This window comes from Mus musculus, chromosome 4 (genome assembly GCF_000001635.26).
Source record: "Mus musculus strain C57BL/6J chromosome 4, GRCm38.p6 C57BL/6J".
NCBI lineage: Eukaryota > Metazoa > Chordata > Mammalia > Rodentia > Muridae > Mus > Mus musculus.
The window spans coordinates 129,726,034-129,747,380 of record NC_000070.6 but is presented as its reverse complement, the minus strand read 5'-3'; the positions used below and the strand labels follow the sequence as shown (position 1 = coordinate 129,747,380).

General features: G+C 43.7%; 1 protein-coding gene across 4 annotated transcripts in view; it reads left to right on the top strand.

Annotated features, from left to right (window-relative positions):
• The first annotated feature begins 3,502 nt into the window (after window positions 1–3,502).
• Window positions 3,503–21,347, top strand: part of Khdrbs1 (KH domain containing, RNA binding, signal transduction associated 1) — a 41,499-nt gene continuing 23,654 nt past the window's right edge. For 2 of the 4 annotated variants that reach the window (XR_376300.3, XR_001784112.2), the window contains exons 1-3: window positions 3,503–5,602; window positions 17,056–17,180; window positions 19,710–19,826. Coding sequence is in view for 1 of the 4 variants with exons in the window: in NM_011317.4 (NP_035447.3) it covers window positions 5,221–5,602; window positions 17,056–17,180; window positions 19,710–19,826 (624 nt within the window). In the remaining 3 variants the exon portion in view is untranslated. The remainder of the gene's footprint in view (window positions 5,603–17,055; window positions 17,181–19,709; window positions 19,827–21,347) is intronic. The other 2 variants (NR_045036.1, NM_011317.4) reach the window with 1 other exon arrangement.

Here is a 21,347-nt window from a genome sequence, read left to right as displayed (position 1 = left end):
AGATCAGGTTGGCCTTAGATGCAGAGATCTGCCTGAAGCTACCCCTGTAATCCTGAGACTAAAGATGTGTATCACAAACCCTAGCTAAAACTTTTTTTTTCCTAGACAAGGTTTCTCTGTATAATCCTGGCTGTCCTGGAACTCACTCTGTAGACCAGGCTAGCCTCGAACTCTGAAATCTGCCTGCCTCTGCCTCCCGAGTGCTGGGATCAAAGGTGTGCGCCACCACTGCCCGGCTCCAGCAAAACTTTTTTAAAAGAAAAGTTCATGCAGAACATAGTACACTGGGGTCTTTACACAATACGATTCTGTGGGGTTTGCTTTTTAGGTTTCTGATTGGCTCTAAGAAACTCAAGGTCTAATATAAAAATGAATTGGGCCAATCATTAAGGGTCCCTAGCTGGAAAAACCAAAAAAAAAAAAAAAAAAAAAAAAAAAGATTAAGGGTTCCTTACATTGTGGTGGAGTAGCATGGTGGTTTGAATAGGAATTGCCCCCATAGACTCCTGTGTTGAAATGGTTAATCACTAGGGAAAGGTACTATTAGGAGGTGTGGCCCTGTTAGAGGAAGTGTGTCCCTGGGGATGGGCTTTGAAGTTTCAGATGTTCAAGCCAGGCCCAGTGGTACCCTCTCTTTCTTCTATGATGCTAATGAGCTATACCTCTAAACCAGAAGCTGGCCCACATTTAATGGTTTTCTTTATAAGTATTGCCACTGTCATAGTGTCTCTTCAGAGCAATAGAAACCCTAAGACAAGCGACTACGACGGTTAGAGGATGAACAGATATCCTCAGAGTAAATGATTTGGGTGGAAGAATTTGGGGGTTCCTAGAAGACAGGGTAAAAGGTCAGGGGGTGACTCATGCATATAATCCCAGCACTCAGGAAACAGAGGTAGGAAGGCAAGTTCATGGCCAGGGTAAACATATGGCTTAGTGGTATACAGTACTCACTGCTCTTCCAGAGCACCTGAGTTCTTTTCCTAGTATGCACTTTGGGCAGCTTACAATCTCTTGTGACTCCAGCTCCAGGGGGTTCCTAATGAAGACATCCTCTTTTGGTTTCATTGGTGCCAGCACACATGTGGTGTCCACTCACGCAGAGAGACAGTCACACTCACACACACACACACACACATACACTCCAACAGACACACAGACACAGATACTGATAAAATTTTTAAGTTTTGCTTAGATTTTTATCTTTGTGTGTGTATGTGTGTGGGATCCAATGCCCTATTCTGGTGTGTCTGAAGGCAGGGACACTGTACTCATATACATAAAATAAATAAATACATCTTACAAAAGAGAGAGAGAGAGAGTCAGGATCATCTTTGGCAACATAGTGCATTGTAGGTCAGTCTGAGAAAAATGAAACCCTGTTTAGAAAAACAAGTGTGTAATAATTAATAATAAATCTTTGTGTGGGGAAGTCTCCCTTCCTGTGGTAAAAGTTCCTGTCAGAGCTTCCTGGGCAGATAACTGATGAATTCTTTCTTTTTCTTTTTAAGATTTATTTTATTTATATGAGTACACTGTAGCTGGGAATTGAACTCAGGACTCTGCTCGCTCCAGCCTAAAAATTTATGATTATGTGTAAGTACACTGTAGCTGTCTTTAGACACACCAGGAGAGGGTGTCAGATCTCATTACCAATGTTTGTGAGCCACCATGTAGTTACTGGGATTTGAACTCAGGACTTTCGGAAGAGCAGTCGGTGCTCTTAACTGCTGAGCCAGTTCTCCAGCCCCACTAGTGAATTCTTTTTTGTTTGTTTGTTTTTGTTTTTCGAGACAGGGTTTCTCTGTGTAGCTCTGGCTGTCCTGGAACTCACTCTGTAGACCAGGCTGGCCTCGAACTCAGAAATCTGCCTGCCTCTGCCTCCCAAGTGCTGGGATTAAAGGCGTGTGCCACCATGCCCGGCTCACTAGTGAGTTCTTATTGAAAGCCCTGTCTTTGGGCAGATAAGGGAAATTCAGAAAACTTTAACCTGATTGCCTATTGGTAATGAATACATCAAGGCGAGATATTGGGGGATGGCCTTTTTGCAATTCTTTCTTTGGCTAGCTTTGATAAGTGATTCAAGCACAAATGCTAGACACAAGTAGTTAGGTGACTAGAAAAGAGATACAAATTTACAAATTAACATTTTAGACATCTTTTTCATGTGGCTATGATGGCACATGCTTTTAATCCTAGAACTCTAGAGGCAGAAGCAGAGGGGCAGAGAGAGAGAGGCAGAGGGAGAGGGAGAGAGAGAGGGAGAGGGGAAGAGGGAGAGAGGGAAAGGGAGAGGGGGGAGAGGGAGGGAGAGGGAGGGAGAGGGAGGGAGAGGGGGAGGCAGAGGCAGAGGGAGGAGGAGGAGCAGAGGGGCAGAGAGAGGCAGAGAGAGGCAGAGAGAGGCAGAGAGAGGCAGAGAGGCAGAGGCAGAGTGGCAATGCAGAGAGAGCAGAGGGGCAGAGGGGTAGAGGCTGGTCTGGTCTACAAATCAAGTTCCAGGCTAGCCAGGGATACATAGTAAGAACTCTACCTCAAAAACAATAGCTAAACAAATCCAAAATCAAAACCAAAAAAGCCAAACAAACAAAAACCCAACCTTTTCAGTAATTTGACATCTTTTTTTGGTGGGGGGGGTTGAGACAGGGTTTCTCTGTGTAGCCCTGGCCGTCCTGGAACTCACTTTGTAGACCTGGCTGGCCTCCAACTCAGAATCCGCCTGTCTCTGCCTCCCTAGTGCTGGGATTGGCTACTTATAAAAATTTTAAGTTATGTTTAGATCTTTATTTTTGTGTGTGTATGTGTACATTTTGTTTCATGGCACATGTGTAGATCTGAGGACAACTTTTGAGAGTCAGTTTTTTCCTCCCACTGTGTAGTCTTGGAGATCGACTCAGATCTTCAGGCCTGAAGATGATTTAACCAGCTCAGACATCTTGACATCTCAGCCTCAGACTTTTTTTTTTTTTTTTAAAAACTTCTCTTTTTTATTTTTTATTTATTATATGTAAGTACACTGTAGCTGTCTTCAGACACTCCAGAAGAGGGAGTGTCAGATCTTGTTACAGATGGTTGTGAACCACTATGTGGTTGCTGGGATTTGAACTCTGGATCTTCGGAAGAGCAGTCGGGTGCTCTTACCCACTGAGCCATCTCACCAGCCCAGCCTCAGACTTTTAATGGGATTTAATTTGGGTTCCATCTGCATACAGTACCCTAGGATGAAGAGATCTTAGAGACTGTGCCCTGGTCCTTACAGCAGTACTATCTGTCTCATGGTGATTTATGTCTTGTTATTCCAGTATTCTGAAGATTAAGACTGAGTTGTTTTGAGTTCAAAGCCACTCTGGGTTAGAGAGTGAGTCACTGACTCTGCAGTGAAAACACGTGTTAAGGAAAAATGAAAGTATTTGTCTTTTTGAAAGAGTGCAGGGGGATCCCTTGTGAAGGACCAGCATTCAGAGCAGGAGTACTAGGAGCTCTGAGAACTAGGCAGCCAACATGGGCTAAGGACTGGCCCTGGAGTCACCGTTTTACAGAATAAACAGAAGGTGGCAACAAAACAATTCAGTCTAACAGGTGCTAGGACTGCAGTTTGTCAGAGACCTAATATAAGATGCTTCTTAGTTTGTTTTTGGGGGACAGGGTGGCCTGTCCTAGGTGGCCTGTAGCTGTGCTGTGTATGTAGGCCAGACTTGTCTCAAACATGAGGTAATTCTGTGGCTTTTCCTCCTCAGCGCTAGGATGCATAACCACCTCATCCCCTTAGTATGGCTGGACATGAAGGCCTCTATGTGCAAGTAGAGGTCAGAAAACTTGGGAGAGCTGGTTCTCTCCTATTTTGGGCCTGGGGCTAGAACTCAGGTTGATAATAGTCCCCTCCACCCCCAACGAAATAAGCTAATTCAAGAATAATTTTTTTTAAAAAGGCATATCTATTTGGAAATGGGTTCCCGGGTGAGTCCACCAGCCTCAGAGGTCGGGGGCAGAGTATGGCTGGTACTTTTTTGATAGATTGTAGGCGAAGAAAATGACAAGTCTACCACAAGCTGGGCTTGTGCCCAGGTATGGTCATCTAGGGTGGGGCTTGGGTGGCTGGTGACTAAAGATGAGGATTAGTACAGTCAGGAATTCAGGACTGGATTTTTTGGCGCCTTTTTGTGTTCTGAGGCTTTCTGAGTAGGCGGGGTTGGAAGGAGAGAGAGAGAGAAAATTTGGAATTTACCGGGGATGAGTGGGTGGGGAACAAGCCAACAAGCCGGGGACTCCAAAAACAGGTGATAAGCAGCATTACCAGTTGACCCGACCCCAAATGCATCTTTTAATAATTCTCTCACTAGTTTTGAACCTGCTCTAATGGAAATCTTGCCGACTGACTTCCTGGATGCCCTACTTGGGTATGGAGGGAGCCCTTTTCTTCCGGTCTTTGCGTCTCTGACTGACCCCTTCGACTCCTTCTGAGTTTCAGTTCTGCAACACACAGCATTCCCCATTCCTGGCTTCCCTTTCGCACACTCATCACTTATCTCTGGGTCAGCCTCCTCCCTCCCACCACGCCCGCCCGCATCCCCATCTTCCCATCCCGTTCGCTCGCGCAGTCTTTCCCTCTCTTCCGGCTTCACTTGGCTCTAACCCTCGCGTCCCCCTCTCTCCAGAAGCGTTCTTTTCATTTCCCGGTTGGAGGGGCGGCCCCCGATTCCACTCCGGGGCACCGCTCCCTCGGGGACCTCCCCAGGCTCGGCCGTTGAAGGAGGCGTGGCGCACGAATAACAGGTCTCCTGCCGCACACTCCGCGGGCCCGAGCGCAGACAAAGACATTCCACGGCGCCCGCCCCCTCCGCGCACTCCGCCCGGGGGAGGGGGAGGGGAGACACGTGTACCGCTAGCGCCGGGTCACGTGGAAAAGAAAAAGAAATGAAGGAAGGCGGCGGGCGCCCGCGCAGGCGCCCTAAGCTCGGAGCCCAAGCGGGGAGGCGACGTCTTCAGTCGGCGCAGGCGCCGTGGTCCAACTGGGGACTTTGTTCTCCGCGGAGAAACTCAAGGGCGGTGCCGGTAGGCGCCTGCGCACGCGCGCCGCCTCATTTCCGGTGCTCTCTCGCTGGGTCGCTCGGGTCGGCTTCGGTCGCTGTCGCTCCTGTTCTTCCACCCCCGCCAACCGCCGCTCGGGCCTCAGCTGCCGCCGCGTCGCTTCCTCGCTCGTTCGCTCGCCACCCATCATCCCCGATGCAGCGCCGGGACGATCCTGCCTCGCGCCTCACCCGGTCCTCGGGCCGCAGCTGCTCCAAGGACCCGTCAGGTGCCCACCCCTCGGTGCGTCTGACCCCGTCTCGGCCGTCGCCGCTTCCTCACCGGCCCCGGGGAGGGGGAGGTGGGCCCAGAGGAGGCGCTCGGGCCTCGCCCGCCACCCAGCCGCCGCCGCTGCTGCCTCCCTCCACCCCTGGTCCCGACGCGACGGTGGTGGGTTCCGCGCCGACCCCGCTGCTGCCCCCGTCAGCCACAGCCGCGGTCAAGATGGAGCCGGAGAATAAGTACCTGCCTGAACTCATGGCCGAGAAGGACTCGCTCGACCCGTCCTTCACTCACGCCATGCAGCTGCTGTCCGTAGGTAAGCGGTTCTTGGCGGGTCCTCTGGGTCTCCCGGTCCTGACTGTGGGTGGCCGCCGCTTTGTTCTTGCTCCCACCCCCTCGGAGCCCGGGCATCGAGAGTTGTCATCTCGACCTGGCCTTCGAGATTCTGCACCCACAGTCCCACCCGGGCTCAGGGTGTAAGGGAAGATTTCTGAGCCACGGACGAGGCCCGAAGAGGACTCGCGATCTCAGAGCGCGGAGAGCTTGATGGATAGTACCGTGCTCCCGCCCCCTTCTCCTCCCGTAGTAGTTGCCCCGCGCGCCAAGGGCCGGCTCTTAACAGAAATGAACCTATTTCTCCCCGCTTTCCCAAAGAGGAAACATTTGGGGGGGGGAATCGCGGGTGATGGAGACCTGGGGTGTAAGGTAGAGATAGCCGGAATGCCGGTCCCGCACAGCGCATCTACGGAGCGGGGCGGGATTTAGCGGGAACTCGGGTTTAAGTTCATTAGAGGTCGGGGCGACGAGAGAATCCGTGAGCTTGAGGTTTTCTCAAGCCAAGCTTTCCATTTCGGCCTGTCGAGTAAGAATTGCTGCAGACCCGGATGGTTTCTCTGTTTTATTTTGAAATGTGTTTCTGAAGTTATGCAAAAGTGTGTGTGTGTGTGGGGGGGGGGTTGTGATAGCCCAGGAGACCGTAGAAAGAAATGATAGAGGGAGGTAAGGGGCGGCAGGCAGGTTCTTTTGCGTGAGATGAACGAGAAATTGGTCTTTTTGTTTTAGTTTTTGCTGGAGTAGAGATAGTTTAAGAATGGTAGTCTTTGTTCTCTGATTGTAGACTATGGAGCTCTCTTCTCCGGACTTGAGCGACTTAGATATTTTTCCTTATTCAAACCGCCGCCTGTTGTTAGACATGGTTTTAGTATTTTTTATGATATCGAATTTTTTTTTTTTTTTGATTTTGGTTTTTCGATACAGGGTTTCTGTATAGCCCTGGCTGTCTTGGAACTCACTTTGTAGACCAGGCTGGCCTCGAACTCAGAAATTCGCCTGCCTCTGCCTCCCGAGTGCTGGGATTAAAGGCGTGCGCCACCACTGCCCGGCTGATATCTAATTTTTATTAAGCATCTAATACCCACAGTCTGTCCTACTGGTTGAATAGTTGGACTGTTGAGGGGCTGATGGAACCTTGTCACCAGACAAAAACTGGGAAGGTTGAGCGGATTCAGAAACCCTACTCTGAACCTGGAACACTTGACCAAGACACCCCATGAGTCAGTCACACGGGGTGTTAAACCCCCCCCCCAACACCTGAAGGCCCTCCCTCCACATGCAGATGTAGCATCCCTAACTTCTCCGACCAAGCCAATAGAAAGCATCTGCTTTTAGATCCCACCCCACCCCAAAATGTATATTAGACCCTAGCCACAAGGAATAAAGGTTATTTCATCAAAGACTGCCTGAGAGCTTCAGAATTCTCCCCCCTCTCCTTTGGAGAGCAATGCTCCAGAGCCCCCAGATCTCCTCTGATAGCGTCCAGTACACAGAGCATTGCACTCTGGCCAGAACGATATCGTGGACAGTTCATTGTGAAAGAGCACTATCTAATGGAGAGACAAATCAGCCTTTAAGAGCACTGTCTGCTCTTCCACAGGGGTTCAGTTCCCAGCACCCACATCAGAAGGCTTTCAGACACCTGTAACTTCAGTACTGGGGGATCCTGTTTTTGTTTTCTTTGGTGGTTTTTTTTTTTTTTTTTTTTTTTTTTTGGTTTCTCTGTATAGCCCTGGCTGTCCTGGAACTCACTTTGTAGACCAGGCTGGCCTCGAACTCAGAAATCCGCCTGCCTCTGCCTCCCAAGTGCTGGGATTAAAGGCGTGCACCACCACGCCCGGCTGTTTTCTTTGTTTTTTTTTGTTGTTGTTGTTTTTTCGAGACAGGGTTTCTCTGTATAGACCTGGCTGTCCTGGAACTCATTTTGTTGACCAGGCTGGCCTCTGCCTCCCAAGTGCTGTGATTAAAGGCATGCACCACCACCACCGGCCTGATGTTATCTTATGTCCTACACAGGTACTCAAAATACAAAGCTGAAAAGAAATAAAAGGAATATACCATTTTCCCTTCATCTGCTCTCTGTTTCCCAGCATTGTTGAAGGGGATTTACCGTTTGTATAATGCAAAAAGGTCACGGATCTACAATGACTTAAAGACCTGCTTTTCTTTCCAGTCAAATATGAAAACAGCAAATAAGGGCCTTTGAAGCACAGTAAACAAAACCTGTGGTCAGTGAATAGAAACATCAACTCTGTGCATGTCAGCTTGGTACCTCTATTCTGTAATACTTGGGCTCTTACGTTTCTGTTCTTTTGTTCTGACAACTTAGTAAAATTTTGATTTTTTTTTTTCCTTTTTTTTCTTTTTTAAAAAAAAAAAGGTCTCAAGTAGCTGAGGCTGGGTACTCTCTGTATAGCCACTGGTGACCTTGAATTTGTGGTCCATTTCCTCGAGGGTTTGGGAAGTGAGCCCCACCACACTCAGTTTGTGCAATGCCTAGGATCAGACATAGTACTCTACTAACTGATTTACAATTTGGGTCATTATTTTTTATATTTTTTTCATACTGGCTTGCAAATAGCAAACACCTGTGTTTGATTGGCACTTCGAATAAGTACCTGCAGACTGAAGAATACCATTATGGTAGAGGTTGACTTGCTAATCTTATTTTTATTTCCTCAAATCTTTACAACCTGTCAGATTAATTGCTGAAGAGTTATGTCAATTTTAAGATGTTAACTTTGGAGAGTGACCCTTAGTGACTTGGTCCTGTGAAATTGACTAAGACTGCGGTGTCATCTCTAAAGTAGTGAGTGTGAGGTCTGTTATATGTAAAATCAGCCAGGTTCCTTTGACCTGTACTCACTAGATAAAATGTCACCATGGTTTTCTTTTGGTATAATTCCTATATATATAAGGCATAATGTGGCCTTTCTGACATCAAGTACGGTGATCATTCTCTTTTTAACGGATTTTTGGGGTTCACAAAAATAGTTTCTTTTTTTCTTTTTCTTTTTTTTTTGACCTAGCTTTATTTTATTTTATTTATTTATTTGTTTTTGTTTTTGTTTTTTTTTTTTTGTTTTTTTTTTTTTTTTGAGACAGGGTTTCTCTGTGTAGCCCGGGCTGTCCTGGAACTCACTTTGTAGACCAGGCTGGCCTCGAACTCAGAAATTCGCCTGCCTCTGCCTCCCAAGTGCCGAGATTAAAGGCGTGCACTACCACGCCAGGCAAAAATACTGTTTCTTAAATGTTTCTTTTAGCTCTGCAGTCAGAGTTTAACTTTGGTGTGGTTACTAAGAGAAAACACTTTAAAGTTGGGTCTTTTTTGCTTTTGCCTTATTTAAATTTATTAATTATTTTCTATGTGCATTGGTGTTTTGCCTGCATGTCTGACTGTGAGGTTGTCACATCCCCTGGTCATGGAGTTAAAGACCAATGTGAGCTGCCATCTGGGTGCTGGGAATTGAACCCAGGTTCTTTGAAAGAGCAGGCAGTGCTCTTAACTGCTGAGCCATCTTCCTGGCCCCAGTTTTTGTTTTTGTTTGTTTTTGAGCTAGGGTCTAACAATGTAGACTAGGCTGTCTTCAAACTTAGATCCACCTGCCTCTGCCTCTGGATGGCTGAGAAGACAATCCTATTACCATTACAGATGAGAGATAGAGGTACACAGATAATAGTTGACTAAGTTAACACAATTAAACAACATCAACAGGATTTACAGTCTACATTTGATTCACACACTGACTCCTTTTCCCTCAGACAGCTAAAAGTTTTTTCCTTGCTCCCTCATTATACACTGCTGCAAATGAAATTTTAAAAAGACAGAACTAATTGGTTGAAATAAGAAAAGTCTGGGGCTGGTGAGATGGCTCAGTGGGTAAGAGCACCCGACTGCTCTTCCGAAGGTCCAGAGTTCAAATCCCAGCAACCACATGGTGGCTCACAACCATCCGTAACGAGATCTGACTCCCTCTTCTGGAGTGTCTGAAGACAGCTACAGTGTACTTACATATAATAAATAAATAAATCTTTAAAAAAAAAAAAAAAGAAAAGACTGAGAAAGTTTGGAGTGCTAGTAAGGAAGTGAGGATGACGAATCTGAGATAGAGAACACTGAAGAGCAGCGCCCAGCACTTAGCCTTTTCTATGCAATCTTGTCCCTCCCTATGAAGGTTCATGAGACCCAGCCCACCATTTCTGTTACCATGACACAGCCCTCACTGATCCTTCCCCAGTTTATTTTGTATCTATCATCTGGTGTGCTAGGTACTGTGTGTGTGTGTGTGTATCTATGTAGATACATTCATAGATATATATCTACACACATACTGTGGGTTGGGGGGCAGGGTCTCTCTACATAGTGCTGCCTGTCCTGGAACTCATTGTGTAGACTAGGCTGGCCTCAAACTCAAAAAGATATACCTACCTTTGTCTCTTGTGTGGGATTAGCCACCTTGTCCAGCTGTAATTATGTATCTGTTGAGTGTCTGCATCATGGTTAGACTGTCAGATCCACCATTTGTAGTGATCTTCTGTCTGCTTTCTCACCATTGTCTTCCTCTGTCTTAGAAGGTGCATCTCAGATTGGCTTTGTACTCTATTAAACCTTACCTTGATGGGAAGATTAAAAAAAAAAAACAGAATTCTGAGGAGCGTAGTGATATGTATGTATATATCTATGTATTTTTGAGAAGGAATGTAGAATTTGAACATAGACACACTTCTGTATGCCAAATTGATGTTCAGCTGCAGCGAAACAATGCAAATGTGCAAAGACACAGTTACCTACCCATGCTAGACTTTTTTTTTTTGTTTTTGTTTTTTTCAAGACAGGGTTTCTCTGTATAGCCCTGGCTGTCCTGGAACTCACTCTGTAGACCAGGCTGGCCTCGAACTCAGAAATCCGCCTGCCTCTGCCTCCGCCTCCCAAGTGCTGGGGTTAAAGGCCTGTGCCACCACTGCCTGGCAAAGATTTTTTTTTTTTTTTAACCTGTGTTTTGCATTTTGTAAACTGATTCCAACTAGATTTTGTTTTCTGTCTTGAAGGCCTGGAATGTAGTTCTGAAGTAGAAGGCTTGTTTGCCATATTCAAGAGCCTGTGCTTTTGGGGGGACTTGGGGGGGGGTTAAGGGAAGATATTTGCCTTGATAAGTTGAATATAAAGTAGCAAATAGGAAGACATTGAAGATGTGACAAATGGGCAGGGTGAAGACCAAGAAGTGGGACTGAAACCATGCATTAGAGTGAGTTTCCATACATTGCTGATAATTGGTGCAACGACTCTGGATAGCAGAGTGAAACTGACATTTCATTTGAAAGCAGAACACTTAAATTCCTTAAAGCTCAGCAACAAAACTGGACTTGTTAGTACAGGCCTACATGTAATCCCAGGTGCTCAGAAGGCCAAGACAAATAAATCTCAAGTTCAGGGTGTGCTAGAGCTACAGACTATAGTACAGGGCCAGCTTGGAATTTAGTGAGACCTTGTTTTAAAATGAAAATGTAAAAAAGGAGCTGTGTATAGTTCAGTGGTAAAATGCTTGACCTCCCAATGGAGCCCTAGCTAGCCAAGAACTAACTGTAAACCAGTCTGGTCTCATGGTCACAGAGATCCTCTTACCTTTGCCTCTGAGAACTGGGATAAAAGGCATGTATGCTACAGTGCTCTGTGATAATTTTTTTGGAGACAAGATCTTGCTATTTAGCTTACACTGGCATTGAAATGGTGGATTTAATGCTCTCAGTCTTTTGATTGACTCTAGCATTCTTGGTGGAAAAAGCAGTAAGAATGGACAACAGGTGTAGGGTTACTGATGGTTAGGGAAGAAAATGATGACTAAGCCTATTATAACTAGGGTAGATAGGGATAGAAAGATGGGTCAGCATTTACTGTTTTTACATGGGACTCTGGTGTAGTTTGCAGCATCTACATTTTGGCTCTTAACTGCCTGTAAACTATAGTTCTAAAGGATCTGATTGATGCCCTCTTCTGGTTTCTCTGAATACCAGGCATACATGAGCATACACACAGCAGGCAAAGTGTGGCTGAAGAGGTATCATCTGGACAAGTAAGCACTCTTACAAAGGACCCAAGTTCCATTGTCTGCATTTATATGGTGGCTCACAGCTGGGTTTTTTTTTTTTTTTTTTTTTTTTTTTTTTTTGGTTTTTCGAGACAGGGTTTCTCTGTGTAGCCCTGGCTGTTCTGGAACTCACTTTGTAGACCAGGCTGGCCTCGAACTCAGAAATCCGCTTGCCTCTGCCTCCCGAGTGCTGGGATTAAAGGCGTGCGCCATCACGCCAGGCAAAATTCTCTTTTAAAGTCATTCCCTAAAGAAAGGATTTGGGAAGCCATGGTAAATATGTCAGAATAGGAGGATTTTATCTATGAGAATTGAGTTCCTATACAAGGATTCTAAACTCAGACTTTGGGGAAGCCGGTATCCACATTTTCTCCTTTCTTTTTTGTTTTTGAAGATAGGCTTTTTCGATGTAGCCCTGGCTGTCCTAGAACTCATTATGTAGACAAGGCTGATGTCAAACTCGAGATCAGCCTGCCTCTGTCTCCTGAGGGCTGGGATTAAAGGCGGGCGCCACCACTGGGCCATTTTCTCTATTCTTCAGCCAGTTATGTATGTAACACATTGTGGCTTTTTTATATTTGGCGTGGGGGTAGCCTGTAGCTTTTCTCAAATTCTTGAAGGGGTCCATGGCCCCACCCCCTCCCCAAAGAAAAGGTCTAGAACCTAATGTGCTTGGTGTTCTCACTGGGAACAATTTGGGGAGTAAATATCATGGGGTAGGGTTCATTTACACAGAGATCATTGTCTTATCCTTCCAAAACATGACACTAATAGAAAATGGTGTAAAGGCTGGAAATGATACACAAGTTGGGGACATTGGTCACACCGAAGGCCTCTGTCTAGGTTAGGGTCACAGTCATGTGCAGCCATATTTGGTTTAGGGTTAATATAGGAGGCTTCCTTTTCAAATGAAAGAGGACCTTTCTCTTCAAGGATTGCAGTTATGTATTTTGATGATTGTAAAATTCTAGAAATTAATAACAGGAGAAGGGATGCCATGGTCAGAAGTCTGAGCCAGTGCACCTAGAGTCTAGAGAATGACTTAATTTCATTTTTTGGATCATACTTGCAAAGCTCGTCTTGATGCTCTAGCAAAAAAAGAGAACAACAACAACAAAAAAGATCTTTCTTTTTGTTGTTTTTTTTTTTTTTTTTGGTTTTTCGAGACAGGGTTTCTCTGTGTAGCCCTGGCTGTCCTGGAACTCACTCTGTAGACCAGGCTGGCCTCAAACTCAGAAATCCACCTGCCTCTGCCTCCTGAGTGCTGGGATTAAAGGGGTGTGCCACCACGTCCAGCTCTATTTAACTTTTGAGACTAGACCTCACTAAATTTTTCAGGCTTGATCATGAAATCCTACTCTAGCCTTCTGAGGCCTGAGATTGCAGGCCATAACCACTAAGTCTTTTTCTCAGGCTTATCCAGTATTAGCCTTTGTGTGCATTCCTTTTTCTTTTTTATCTTCTTGTGTTTTTCTTCCCCTGTGGGAGGAGGGTTGGTTTGAGGCAGGGTCTCATAGCTCAGCCTAGTCTTCAATTTATGATCATCTTACCTCCCAAGTGCTGAGGTTTATAGCATTCCCCAGTTTATCATGTATTAACTGGTCACTTCATAGCTAGAGCAGAGCCAGGAGTCGACACAGTTCTGTCTGCCCCTCAGAATGTATGTTCTAGTTGAGTATGAATGATAGAGAACATTATTCTTGCCCTCTGGAGGCTGAGGCAGGAAGAGTGTTTTGCCTAGGTGAGACCCCCTTTAAGCAAACAACAGCCCTCTTCTTTGCTCCAAGAGTCATTAAATAGTCCTAATTTTTGGAAGTTTACAGGGGAACAGAAGGGAGGAAAATTAGTAAAGGTTAAAAAAAAGCTATAAGCTCAATTCCACTTACTATGTCAAAAACAATGAGTTGGTGCAATTGTTCTGGCATTAGTTTGGTAGCAATTCCATAACATTTCTGAATTCGGGTTTCTTTGCCCACTAAATGGGGATAGTATTGGCTAAAATGAATAATCCAAGACTGCTGACCCATCAAAGAAACCCGATAAGCTAGGCAAGGTTATAATTGCCAGGCCTTCAGACAGATGGGTCACATCTCTGAGTTGTTTATTCCTTCCCTTTTCTTTCTTTGACTCTTGGGACATTCAAGGTCTTCAGAGGCCCAGGCAAACATCATTTGAGGGAGTCAGTCTTAGAAATGTTGTTTAGAAAGAAAGTGCTTTCGCCTGAGGGTAAGACAATCTTTTTAGTTGTTGTTTGTGCTTCCTCTTTTTTTAGACAAATTCTTGATGTAGCTCAGGCTGGCTTTGAACTCACAGAAGTCCTTTTGAGTGCTAGGATCACAGGCATGTGCTACCATCTTTGGTTAGGGTTAGCCAAGGGAAGCTTCCTTTTCAAGTTATTTTTATTTTATTTTATTTTTTGGTTTTTGGAGACAGGGTTTCTCTGTATAGCCCTGGCTGTCCTGGAACTCACTTTGTAGACCAGGTTGACCTCGAACTCAGAAATCCTCCTGTCTCTGCCTCCTAAGTGCTGGAATTACAGGCATGCACCACCACTGCTCGGCCTTTCAAATTATTTTGAGAGGAGCAAAAACTATATGCATAGCTGGCATGCAATTCACTATATAGACTGCCTGCCTTTGCTTCACAAGTACTGTGCCCCCTCACCAGGCATAAATTGTAGTTTGTAAAACTTGATAAAAGTCAGCATTTCATTGCTAAAGTGTCCTCTGTCTTCCAAGAGAACACATGATAGATGTGAGATTTGAAGTTAGAAAATGTCTAGTGTTTTGTCATTTTTAATTTATTTTTATTTTATGTAGATGAATGTTAATGCCTATGTGTATGTATGTGTGGTGGGTGCTCATGGAGGCCAGAAGGAAGCACCTGGGTCTCCTGGAACTGCAGTTGAGGATGGTTGGGAGCTGCCAAGTGGGTCCTGGGAACTGAACCAGTGTTCTAGACTAGAGCAGTGAATGCTCTTACCGCATCTCCAGCCCCAAGCTTATGTTTTAGTCTGTTTTCTGGTACTTCAGCAGCTTGTGACCTAAAGTAATTAACCTCTGCAATTTTTAAATTCTCAATTATATTAGCAAGTATAGTGAGTTGTTTTTAAGGGAAAGTTAGGTAATTTTTGTTATGATATTGAATAAATGTTCAGTTCTTCTACTTGTAAATATTGATGATGACCCTTATTGAAGGCTCAGGTTGTTTGTACTCTTGCTTTCTTGGCTGTTCCTACTCCTCTGCACGTATGTAAAGGTCAGGGTCTGGGCTTTTCCCCAGTTCCTCTCCACCCTGGTTTTTCTTTTTTGGTTATTTTACTTGCTACCTTTTTCTTAAGAGATTGTCTTTGACTGGACCCAGAGCTCACTGATTTAGACTGCTGGTCAGCAAGCCCAGGCAGGGATGCCCGTCTCCACGGCTGCAGAGTCTGGATTATAGGTAGCGTGTGTCACCTCGCTTACGGTGCTGGTGCTGATGATGGGCTTGAATTCATATTGTCGTCTTTGTGCAGCAAATGCAGATGACTGAGACATCTCCCTGGCTCTACTAAAGAGTCCCAAAATTTATATTATGTGTGTATTATATTGTATGTAAACAAACCTTCCTACCATTAGTTTTGCAATCCAGTTGAAGAACAGAAGGGCCTAACTACATCTCAGTTAAGAAATACAGAGGAGCCCTGTAGTTAAGAGAGACATAAGCAGGAGGATCAAGAGTTCCCATCTTTGATGAAGCTGTTTAATTACGTTAGTTCTGATGGTTATCTCTGTGGCCTTGGTGGTTATGATGGTTCAGGGGCTTATGTTTAAGCCTAGGCTTGTCATTGTATAGACTGTGTATAGCATTATTGGATCAGACTTCAAATGAGAGTTTTCCTTTAAATTTATGAGTGTTTGCATGTGTTTATTTGGCTGAGGAGGGCAGAAGAGAGCATTAGATGCTTTTCAAACTGGAGTAATAGATCGTTGTGGCCCGCCATGTGGGTGCTGAGAAATGAGCCTTGTGGGTCCTCTACAAGAGTGGCAAGTGCTCTTAACCACAAGGCTGTCAATCACTCCAGCCTCCCTGTTGTTTTTAAATTATCGTGTTATATTTTCTCGTTTTGGACGTTGTTTGGTTTAGATAGTAATTATGTATTACCCACATACTGAGAAATAGACTTTGATCTTGAATACATGTTGTTTTGTCTTTTTTAGGTGGTTGGGTTTTGGTTTTGGTTTGTTAGTTATTTTAGAAAAGGTCCCATTTATCTCAGGCCATCCTCAAACTTTGCAATCCTCCTGATTGGTTCCTGAGTTATGGGACCACAGGCAGATACCTTATTCTTTATAGGTTAATTTTGCTAATATTTTATTATATTATTATAAATATTGCAGAACAGTTAAATAACTTTCTAAGTTGACCATAACTAATGTGAGAGAGGAAGAACTCATTCAAACTCTTAGGAACTAGATTAAAGAAAGCCATTGGCTATAGTAAGAATGGTAATGGGACTGTCTGTTATCACACTTGAACAGTAATTCTCGCTGTTTTTATTGGGAAGCTTCTTTCTCTCAACCTGTTCTGGTGAAACAGTGGGAATGGAGAAGGAACAAAAAAAAATCTGTAATTAGTTGTGAACAATTAGCTGGAAACAGCCACTGTACTCAGCCCAGCCTTTATAAAAATTTTGTTTTGTTTTGTTTTGTTTTTAATTTTTATTTGTGTTTGTCAGTGCCCATGGAGTCCAGATGCTATTTTGGATCCTGGAGCAGCGGTAGAGGTGATTGAAAGTCACTCCACCATGAGTACTGAACCGAACTCAAGATTTCTGCAAGGGCAGTGTGGCTTCCTAGTGGCTGAGGCATCTTAGTCCCCTTTGTATTTTTTTCTTGTTGAACATTTTGATTTGCCCTAATTTTTAAAATCTTTTTTCCTACTTTACTGAATTAACTTAGATAAATGCATACATAATACTTTGTTTTGATTTTTGTTGTTTTTCCTAGATAGGGTTTCTCTGTAGCCTTGGCTATCCTGAAAGCTGATCTATAGACCAGAGATCTGCCTGCTTCTGCTTCCTGAGTGCCCGAGTTAAAGGTGTGCATGTACTCATAAGGCAAGAAGTGTGAATGGATGGTATAGACACTTCAGGTTAGGGTGGGACAACGAATTCAGGTTCTATGTCAACCTCTTACAGCTTTGGGGGCCTCATCCACTTTATCTAAAATCAGCACATTTCATCTGAACTGTTTGGTTTTTTACAGTACTTCACAGTAATGCTTTAAGCAGTCTTGCTAGATGGCTTTCTAAGTTCAGAGATTTAAGTTCTGGTTTTGTTTTTTTTGTTTTGTTGTTTTTTTTTATTCAGAAATTGAGAAGATTCAGAAGGGAGAGTCAAAAAAAGATGACGAGGAGAATTATTTGGATTTATTTTCTCATAAGAACATGAAGCTGAAAGAACGCGTGCTGATACCTGTCAAGCAGTATCCAAAGGTAATGTACAGTGGGCTCCCTCCTGAGCTAATGCTGGAGCTGTAAGAAAGGCATGGATGGCATGCGTCTGCCTAGAAAGCTTCCTGCGGCTTGAAGTACCTGTTTCTGGGAGCTAAAATAGCAAAGTCCATAACTTATTAGCGTAATTATAGACAAGAAAGAAACATACTTTTAGTAATCAAAAATAATTTCTTTTTCATATGTTTTGTTCAGGTTCTAGGCCCAAAGTAAAATTCTGGATCCCTTTATTAAAAGATTGAGCCTGAATTTATCTTATTTTACATATATGTATAAGTGCCAGCATGTGCATTATAATTGCACTGTGTGCATGCCTTGTGCTTAAGGAAGCCAGAAGAGTGTATTAGATGCCCCTGGAACTGGGGCTATAGGTGGTCGTAAATTGTTATGTGGGTGCTGGGAACAGAACCCAAGTCTTTTGAAAAACAACCAGTAATGCTAACCATGAGCCATTTTTCTGCCTCTGCCTTAGAATTTAAATAAAATAAAATACAACACATATCTTCAAATCGGATGAAGTTAATTTTATTTTTATTTAATACATGTGAATATTTTGTTTGTATTATGTATGTGCAACATGTGTGATTAATTCCTGAGGAAGGCAGAAGAGGGCGTAGCATCCATTGGAACTGGAAGCACAGATGGTTATAAACCACCATGTAGGGGCCAGGAGCCTAACCTGGTTCCTCTTGTAGAGCAAGCAGCAAGTGTTCTTACTTAACCCCTGAGCCATCTCTCCAGCCTCTTAGAATTAGCTTTTTTAAAGAGAAGTTGCTATTGCCAGGCAGTGGTGGCATGTATCTTTAATTTGGAGGCAGAGGCAGGCAAAACTCTGATTTTGTTGTTGTTTTTTGTTTCTTTTGGTTTTGGTTTCTCAAGACAGGGTTTCTCTGTATAGCTCTGGCTGTCCTGGAACTCACTCTATAGACCAGGCTGGCCTCGAACTCAGAAATCTGCCTGCCTCTGCCTCCCGAGTGCTGGGATTAAATGGGATTTTAAAAAAATATTTATTTATTTATTTATTTATTTATTTATTTATTTATTTATTTATTTATTTATTATATATAAGTGCACTGTAGCTTAGCTGTCTTCAGACACTCCAGAAGAGGGCATCAGATTTCATTACAGATGGTTGCTGGGATTTGAACTCAGGACCTTCGGAAGAGCAGTAAGCCCTCTTAACTGCTAAGCCATCTCACCAACCCCTAGAACTCTGATTTTGAGGCCATCTGGTCTACAGAATGAGTTTAAGGACAGCCTCGGCTACACAGAGAAATCCTAGAAAAACCAAAACCAATAAACCAAAAAAAACAAAACAAAACAAAAACAGAGCCAGGCGTGGTGGTGCATGCCTTTAATCCCAGCACTTGGGAGGCAGAGGCAGGCGGATTTCTGAGTTCGAGGCCAGCCTGGTCTACAGAGTGAGTTCTAGGACAGCCAGGGCTACACAGAGAAACCCTGTCTCAACCCCCCCCCCCCAAAAACAAACAAACAAAAAACCAAAAAACCCCAAAAACTAAAAACATGGAAAAAAAAAAGTAAATTCTTTTGGACTCAAAAGATGCTCAGTGGTTAAGAGTTCTTGTCATCATGCCTGAAGACCTAAATTTGTTTCTGGAACCCACGTGGTAGGAGAATCAACATCCTGACCGCCTCTGCGGCCTGCCTGACTGTGCTCCACTGTGTACATGTTCAGGTGTACTTCACCCCATCTTGTAAATAAATAAATGTACATTTTTAAAAGAAATGTTCACCACCTTCCTTTTTAAAGAAAAGAAGCTAGATTTTAGTATACCTTACATGCTACCATGAGGTATATTTGTTCTGTTGTCTCAGAAGTAGGATGGCTGAGTCTGATCACTAATAAAAGTTTATGCATGTTAAATAGTTGGGTTTTTTTGATTTTTGTTTGGTTTTCTAGACAGGGTTTCTCTGTGTAGCCCTGGCTGTCCTAGAACTCACTGTGTAGATCAGGCTGGCCTTGAACTCTTATCTCCCTAGTGCTGGGATTAAATTCGAGGGCCACCACTGCCTGGCCGCATGTTAAATGTTTATGTCACAGTATTAATAGTTGCAGTAAGTTGTGTAAAGACTACCCGACTTTATCAGGAAATCCAAATTCAGGTCTCAGAACTACCACTTCTAGTTATATAACTTAAGGCTAATCACTAATTATTATTGTTTATTATTTATTTATTTTGTTTTTTCGAGAAAGGGTTTCTCTGTATAGCCCTGGCTGTCCTGGAACTCACTCTGTAGACCAGGCTGGCCTCGAACTCAGAAATCCGCCTGCCTCTGCCTCCTGAGTGCTGGGATTAAAGGCGTGCGCCACTATGCCTGGCTGCTAATTATTATTAAATAATAGGTGTAATATATCTTGAGTCAAATTGGGATCTCATAATACAAAGATTCCTACTTTATAGGGTTGTTGAAGATCAGATGGCATGTTATATATATTTAAATTTTTATTGAGACATGTGTACTAGAATTCTGTTTTTAATTTTCTGACAGTTCAATTTTGTGGGGAAGATTCTTGGACCACAAGGAAATACAATCAAAAGACTCCAGGAAGAGACTGGTGCAAAGATCTCTGTCTTGGGGAAGGGTTCAATGAGAGACAAAGCCAAGGTACGTTCAAATAGAACCCTAATGCCTTCTAGCTTATGCAAGCAGACATCTAGAGGTTTGTTTGGGAGATAATCTCACTGTGTAGCTTTGTCTGACTTGGAACTTACTGTATAGACCAGGATGGTATCAAACAAAGATCTGCCTGCCTCTGCCACCCACATGCTAGGATTAAAAACATGTACCACTGTGCTCCATCCCTCCAGCATACAAAATATGACTGCTATAAGCTTTCATTGCATGGAAGTACTCATTGGCAGTGTTAGAAAGCCTAGAAACGTCCTAATGATTCCCACCACCACCACCTTTTTAAACAATGTGTTTATGTTTATGGTTGTCTTGTATGCTTGTACATCTACACACCAGAAGAGGGCATCAGATCCCATAGGACTACAGTTATAGACAATTAGGAGCCACCAGGTGGGTGCTGCTGGGAATTGAACTCAGGACCTGGAAGAACAGCCAGTGCTCTATACCATTCAGCTATCCCTCCAGCGTTTTTGTTTTTGTTTCTGTTTTTTGTTTGTTTGTAGGCTATATCATGATACAATTAAGTAGCATTGTTAGCTTTGGTAAGCTTACCTCTGAAAAGTTGAAATGAGAAATGAGTATACTAAACTTAACCATATCAAAGATGTTTACCAGTGACAGGAAATAATGAGGCCAGTGGTGTTCAGTGTTGGTGAGTTTGGGGGGTTACATCATTTGCTGTCTAGCCAACAGGAATGTGAGACCTAATAGGACGATAGATTCCAAAAGTAGACGTGACTTATCCTGACAAAACCTATTTAAGGGTTTTTATTTTTTTATTTTCCATTCCATAGCACCCTACACAGTTTGTAGTTAATAGACAAGAAACTTCTAATACACATAATGGTTTTCCCTGCTAGGGTCAGCTTTTTAGATAAGACTTAACCTGATAAATCTAGAAATTTGTTTTTTGAGGGCCTAACTTTTAGACTGGGATTAAAGGCGTGTGCCACCACTCCCCAGCATAATGAGATTTCTAAGAGATTTTTTTTTTTTTGTCTATCTTGACTTTGTCCCTCCCTTGGAACTCTGGATGGTAAAAGCACTTGAGCAGGGCCAGTGGTGATAAAGAGTACTAACGGATTAAAGCCTAGTGTTTGGCCTAAATGCATACGTGCATGCATACTCTAAACACTGAGCAGACAACTGTTGCCTGAGTAGATTCTAAAATTAAGTTTTCATTTACTGCAGTGAATGCTCAAGCGGCTTAAGAAAACAGTTAACCAAGTGGCTTAGTTAGGATGTTATTCCTGTGACCAAGGCAACTCTTATAAAAGAAAACATTTAATTGGGGCTGCTTACAGTTTCAGCTCAGTCCATTACATGGTGGGAAGCATTGCAGTGTGCAGACAGACATGTACTGGAGAAGGAACTGAGAGTTCTACATTTTGATCTGAGGGCAGCCAAAAGGAGGAGGCTCTGTTCTACACTGGGAGGAGCACCGACTGCTCTTCCAGAGGTCCTGAGTTCAATTCCCAGCAACCACATGGTGGC